This window comes from Scylla paramamosain, chromosome 7, assembly GCF_035594125.1.
Source record: "Scylla paramamosain isolate STU-SP2022 chromosome 7, ASM3559412v1, whole genome shotgun sequence".
NCBI classification, from domain to species: domain Eukaryota; kingdom Metazoa; phylum Arthropoda; class Malacostraca; order Decapoda; family Portunidae; genus Scylla; species Scylla paramamosain.
The window spans coordinates 27,253,116-27,260,253 of NC_087157.1; the positions used below are offsets into that span (position 1 = coordinate 27,253,116).

General features: G+C 47.7%; 1 protein-coding gene across 1 annotated transcript; it reads left to right on the top strand.

The window, feature by feature from the left end:
- The first annotated feature begins 5,680 nt into the window (after positions 1–5,680).
- Positions 5,681–6,716, top strand: LOC135101839 (casein kinase I-like). Its single transcript, XM_064006126.1, has one exon. It carries the CDS (start codon positions 5,739–5,741, stop codon positions 6,672–6,674), a length of 936 nt encoding a protein of 311 aa, XP_063862196.1. The 5' UTR covers positions 5,681–5,738; the 3' UTR covers positions 6,675–6,716.
- The last annotated feature ends 422 nt before the right edge of the window (positions 6,717–7,138 follow it).

Below are 7,138 nucleotides of genomic sequence, written 5' to 3' on the forward strand. Positions count from 1 at the left end.
AAGGGAAGGGCGGGAGGGGACAGCGAAGGGTCGGCAGTTCATCCATTTACAGATATAAATGATAAAAGTTCTGAGAGAGAGAGAGAGAGAGAGAGAGAGAGAGAGAGAGAGAGAGAGAGAGAGAGAGAGAGAGAGAGAGAGAGAGAGAGAGAGAGAGAGAGAGAGAGAGAGAGAGAGAATCCATAGCACACAAAAGGACAAAGGTATAACCAATAAAAGTTTTATAAAAGGAGAGAGAGAGAGAGAGAGAGAGAGAGAGAGAGAGAGAGAGAGAGAGAGAGAGAGAGAGAGAGAGAGAGAGAGAGAGAGAGAGAGAGAGAGAGAGTTGGAAACGAACACGGATGAGAGTGATTGGCTCTACAAACACGCAGACGTAATCAAATAAATAAACAATACGTTAGGCATACAAACAAATAAACAAACATACAAACAATCAGCAGCGGCAGTAACTACGAATATTACAACACCAAACAATGACACAACAGTAACAACAACAACGACAACAACAACAACAACAACAACGACGACGACGACGACAACGACAACAGCTGACACACACACACACACACACACACACACACACACACACACACACACACACACACACACCATTATTAACTCGTGGGAATCGTTACTAAATTGTTTTCCACTGCAAAGATAGAAAAAAAACAAAAACAAATAAAATGCCGCTCTCTCCTTTTTTTATAACACACATAACAATAACGAGAGTAATTGCACACACACACACACACACACACACACACACACACACACACACACACACACACACACACACACACACACACAATATGGAACGTTTGAATTAATCCCATTTCTCTCTCTCTCTCTCTCTCTCTCTCTCTCTCTCTCTCTCTCTCTCTCTCTCTCTCTCTCAGAATAGCCGTGGTCACAGCTGTCCTCTCCGCGGCACCTCACTACTTCAAGATACTGCAAATCCTCTTAAAGGGAGCGAGGGAGAGGGAAGCAACTCTCTCTCTCTCTCTCTCTCTCTCTCTCTCTCTCTCTCTCTCTCTCTCTCTCTCTCTCTCTCTCTCTCTTGTGAAGAAGGGAACTACTGGTTGTGTTGGAAAAGACGGGGAGAGAAGAGAGGAGAAAAGAGAAGGAAAGACTAGAGAAAACAAGGTGAGAAGGAGAAGGAGGAAGAGGAGGAGGAGGAGGAGGAGGAGGAGGAGGAGGAGGAGGAGGAGGAGGAAGAGGAAAATATAGAAACAAAGGCATACAGAAACATCAGTTATCAAAATATTATTGCTTTATAGATATTTCCTGATTATTTATGTTAGGTTATATTCAATTAGGTTAGGTTAGGAGACTGGCCAACTGTTAGAAAAATAAACAAATAAATAAATAAACAAATGAATAAATAAATAAATAAGTAAATAAACAAACACACTATTTCTTTTTTAGTTATTGTGTTCGTTCTCACATCTCTATTTCCTGCTTCCTTCCTGTCTGGCATTCTTCCCCTCTGAGACTCCCCTTCCCTCTCCTGTCCTCTCCTCTGTTCCCCTCCCTCTCCCCTCTCCTCTCTCCTCTCCTTTTTCTCTTCCCTTTGCATCATTCACGTTTATTTTACCTGCTTTCATATCTTGCTTGTTTTACGTGCATTGGTGTTTGTTTGTTCATTATATGCAAACAAATAAATGAATAAGTAAAATAAAGATAAATTAAACAAATAAATAGTTTAACCTCGTACAGCACTAATTAACACGTAACATTTATTATCTTTACACAGAAGGCTACAAACACGATTCCTTTTCCTAATTCTCTCTCTCTCTCTCTCTCTCTCTCTCTCTCTCTCTCTCTCTCTCTCTCTCTCTCTCTCTCTCTCTCTCTCTCTCTCAACAATAATAACTGAATATCGCTTAGACGTTTACTTGCACTGTACATCTCCCTACTTTATTTTACTCTTCGCTCACCACAACCTAACTTAACCTAACATAACCAATAACAAAAAAGCACAGAAAACAGGTGAACTATTTTGACAGCGTAGAAAAGTGTTAATCTTCATGTAAAAAAAAAAAAAAAGAAAAAAGAAAAAGAGACTTCTGCGTTTCATCACTCAGGCTGATACCAGATTAAACTTTTCTCAATGGTACAAAACATCACCAAGAGATATTCCTTCACAACACCGTAGAATTTCACACAGCAACGGAAACTACAGCGAGGACAGGTAAGAAATAAAACAAGATATTCACTGCAAGGCGGCAGATGTATGTGAGCTCCGGAAGGCGATGGGAAGGAGAGATAGAAGGCGTAAGGTGAGGTGGGGTGGGAGTTACCTGCAAGGAGAATGAACGTAAGAACATGGAAATATAAGGTAATAAGAGAGGCAGCAAGAAACCATCAGGCCTACACGTGGTAGTACGTGCATAAGACATAGCTACTTGCATATATCAACTTATAATCGTAATTCATAAAGAAGAGTTGAAGGAGGACGGAAGAAGAAGAAGAAGAAGAAGAAGAAGAAGAAGAAGAAGAAGAAGAAGAAGAAGAAGAAGAAGAAGAAGAAGAAGAAGAAGAAGAAGAAGAAGAAGAAGAAGAAGAAGAAGAAGAAGAAGAAGAAGAAGAAGAAGAAGAAGAAGAAGAAGAAGAAGAAGAAGAAGAAGAAGAAGAAGAAGAAGAAGAAGAAGAAGAAGAAGAAGAAGAAGAAGAAGAAGAAGAAGAAGAAGAAGAAGAAGAAGAAGAAGAAGAAGAAGAAGAAGAAGAAGAAGAAGAAGAAGAAGAAGAAGAAGAAGAAGAAGAAGAAGAAGAAGAAGAAGAAGAAGAAGAAGAAGAAGAAGAAGAAGAAGAAGAAGAAGAAGAAGAAGAAGAAGAAGAAGAAGAAGAAGAAGAAGAAGAAGAAGAAGAAGAAGAAGAAGAAGAAGAAGAAGAAGAAGAAGAAGAAGAAGAAGAAGAAGAAGAAGAAGAAGAAGAAGAAGAAGAAGAAGAAGAAGAAGAAGAAGAAGAAGAAGAAGAAGAAGAAGAAGAAGAAGAAGAAGAAGAAGAAGAAGAAGAAGAAGAAGAAGAAGAAGAAGAAGAAGAAGAAGAAGAAGAAGAAGAAGAAGAAGAAGAAGAAGAAGAAGAAGAAGAAGAAGAAGAAGAAGAAGAAGAAGAAGAAGAAGAAGAAGAAGAAGAAGAAGAAGAAGAAGAAGAAGAAGAAGAAGAAGAAGAAGAAGAAGAAGAAGAAGAAGAAGAAGAACGAACGAACGAACGAAGACGACGACGACGACGAAGAACAACGAACGAACGAACGAACGAACGAACAACAACAACAACAACAACAACAACAACAACACTACACCCGCTGCTTTTTACACTACCAACAAAGACATTAGCCACCCAAATAAAATACAAAAAAAAAAAAAGTATAAAAATAACAACAACAACAACAACAACAATCAAACAGTAATGGGTTGAGTGCATAATGGTGTCCTCGGGCGTCGCGGGAAATTAAGGTAGACGTGTTTCGTGAGTCTTCCCTAAACCTGCAATGTATTTCTGTCGACCTTCCGTCCTCCAGGAGCAGCGTGTGTGGTGTTGCAGCCTGTCTTCATAAGGCGTTCCAGCTTCGTGTGTGGCAGGAGGAGGAGGAGGAGGAGGAGGAGGAGGAGGAGGAGGAGGAGGAGGAGGAGGAGGAGGAGGAGGAGGAGGAGGAGGAGGAGGAGGAGAAGGAGGAGGAGGAGGAGCAGGAGGAGGAGGAGGAGGAGGAGATTTAATGCAATTAGCTTTTCTCTCTCTCTCTCTCTCTCTCTCTCTCTCTCTCTCTCTCTCTCTCTCTCTCTCTCTCTCTCTCTCTCTGCACGTGTGTGTGTGTGTGTGTGTGTGTGTGTGTGTGTGTGTGTGTGTGTGTCTGACACTCGATGATTAAGCAATATTCTTTTCAAGGTAAACTCTCTCTCTCTCTCTCTCTCTCTCTCTCTCTCTCTCTCTCTCTCTCTCTCTCTCTCTCTCTCTCTCTAAAGATCACAAACAGATAAATATATAACGAGAGAGAGAGAGAGAGAGAGAGAGAGAGAGAGAGAGAGAGAGAGAGAGAGAGAGAGAGAGAGAGAGAGAGAGAGAGAGAGAGAGAGAGAGAGAGAGAGATAACACACCCGCAGCTACGGACTGCAGGAAGAAGCCACAGACACCCCTGACATGACTCTGAGGCACACTGCAGCCTGGGAAGGAAGCGGCAAGCAAGTTAAGTTTGCAGCTCAAAAATCCCAGCTGCTCGGCGTCATTAGGACGAGTGAAGTCCTGCGCCTCACCTTCAACGGGGAGACACACGCCGCTGGATGAGCTGGAGATGCTGGGGGTGACTTACAACCGTAAGTTAACCTTCAGGACCAACGTGGAGCGACTCGCCAGAGAGGCCCCGGGGAAGCTGGCATCCCTGAGGAGAATCTCGTGCCTCCTAGACGCCAAAGAACTGGAGTTGCTCTACAAGGCGCAGGTCCGCTCCTCCTTGGAATACGACTGCCTGGCCTGGGGCATCGCGGCCACCAAACACCTCGCTCTCTTGGACAAGGTGCAGGACCGGGTAGCAAGGCACATCAGGGACAGTGAGTTCAGCCTTCAGCCTGCACTGCACACCCTCCAGCACCGGCGGGACGTGGTGGCCCTCACCGTCATGTTCAAGGTGCAGCAGCAGCGGGTGGCTCACCTGCAGGCTCTCCGACAGGCCGAGGTCACCACCAGGGGCGTCATCCATGCCCCTGGGGAGCAGCTGCAGCTCAGGTGCAGAATGTGGCACCAACAAAGACAGTTCCTCAATACGTACATCGGCTGATGACTTGTTGCCGTGAAGCCAAGTGTTGAGGACTGATTCAGACAGCACTTCAAGGCTCGAGTGAACGTGTGGTTGCTACAGACAGAACAGAGACGGGCTTTCTGATAGAAGGCATTAGCAGTGACTTCTTTAGCTTCAATTGTTGTAATGAATATGCAACATATACGTACAGCAACTCCGTAAGTTTAGGTAAATTTGTATACTCGTAAGAGAGAGAGAGAGAGAGAGAGAGAGAGAGAGAGAGAGAGAGAGAGAGAGAGAGAGAGAGAGAGAGAGAGAGAGAGAGAGAGAGAGAGAGAGAGAGAGAGAGAGAGAGAGAGAGAGAGAGAGAGAGAGAGAGAGAGAGAGAGAGAGAGAGAGAGAGTTTACCTTGAAAAGAATATTGCTTCATCATCGAATGTCAGACACATACACACACACATGGAGAGAGAGAGAGAGAGAGAGAGAGAGAGAGAGAGAGAGAGAGAGAGAGAGAGAGAGAGAGAGAGAGAGAGAGAGAGAGAGAGAGAGAGAGAGAGAGAGAGAGAGAGAGAGAGAGAGAGAGAGAGAGAGAGAGAGAGAGAGAGACGAGGGGCACGCAACTTGAGGCAGGAACAAAGGAAGCCAAACACTGGTTGCCGCTGGACAATGGAACCCAAAATAAGACGTCCGGAAAACTTCCAATCTTACCTACCATATTTTCCTTCCCTTCCCCTCCACCGCGGACTCTTCTTCCCTTCCCTTCCCTTCCCCTGCCCTCCACTCCGTTCGCTTCTCTTTCAAACCTTCTTTCTCTCCTCTCTCGTCTGTGTCTTATCCTTGCGTTATATTTACCATGAGTATTTTGTCTCACTCATGTTCCTTTGTCACTTACAGCTTAAGTTCTCTCTCTCTCTCTCTCTCTCTCTCTCTCTCTCTCTCTCTCTCTCTCTCTCTCTCTCTCTCTCTCTCTCTCATTTAAAAAGTTCCCGAATCGTTGGCACGCGGCATGAACGTGTCTGGACATGTGAACCTGACGGCAGGGCAGGTGGTGGGCGGGCGTTTCCTTATCGAGGCCAGGCTGGGGCAGGGCGGCTTCGGCTCCGTGTACCGCGCCCTGGGCTTGCACACCGGCTACCACTGCGCCCTCAAGGTGGAGCGGGGCGGCAGGAACGCGCTGCTGAGGGAGCTGGAGGTGCTGTCGGTGGTGGGCGGCGTGGGGGGAGTAGCGCCCGCCCCCCTGGAGTGGTGGCGCCTCGGAAACCACAGCGTGCTGGCCATGGAGGCGAAGGGCGCCAGCTTGCGGGGCGTCAACGGCAGCCTGGCGGCCGTGGGCGTGCTGGTGGCGGGCGTGCTGGCACTGCTCGGGGAGCTGCACGGTCGCGGCTTCGTGCACCGGGACGTCAAGGCGAGCAACATCGTGCACGGCGACCCCGCTGATCCGCACGACGCACACCGCCTCTACCTGGTGGACTTCGGGCTGGCGGAGCGGTTCCGCGCGCCTCGGGGCGGCCACGTGCCCCTGCAGGAGGGCGTGCGGCCCAAGGGCACCTTCCAGTACCTGAGTGTGCGCAGCCACCGCCAGTTGCTGCAGTCCCGCCGCGACGACCTGGAGTCCCTGGCCTACGTGGCGGGCGCGCTGCTCAAGGGGCACCTGCCGTGGGTCTTCTCGTCCAGGCGGCGCCCTACGCACCCCGAAGCGGCGCGCATCAAGGAGAGCCGCACCCGCGCTGTCTTCAGCAGCTGCCCGCGTGTCTTCGCCGACTTCCTGCAGTACGCGCGCGGCCTGGATTACGCCGCGGAGCCCGACTACGACACCTGGCGCCGCGCCTTCCTGCGCCTCGAGTCCCTGAGCGACCCGCACGACGCGCTGCTGCACAAGTGTCGCCAGGACGTGTACCGTCAGCCGCGCCGCAACAAACACAACAACACGCACACTCCTTGACTAGCTCTTCTTATTACTATTACCATTGATTTTATTCTTAAATGCTTGTATATAATCATTCGTATTGTAAACACGTGATCGAAGTCTGAGCTATTTTCTTTGTCTTTACAGTATAAACATGGCCACTCCGCTAGCAATGTGCACCAAGGAAGAACAAAGAGCAGTGATCCGCCTTCTCTGGTCGGCAGGTGTCAGAGGCTGAAATTCATCGGAGACTTTTAGCACAATGCGGAGACAGCGCACCCCCGCGTGGAGGTGTGTATGAGAGGATCGAGAAGTTTAAAAGTGGTCGGACAAGCGTGACGCAAGAAGAGGGAGCAGGATGTGCGTCAACCTCCGCCACCGGCGAGAAGATTCAGCAAACTCGAGAACTTAGATCACGTGACCACAATAGTACCATCTACAAGCACTCATGCGCAGAAGTAGTGTGACAAAAATAAAAATATGTTATGACGAAAGTGAGC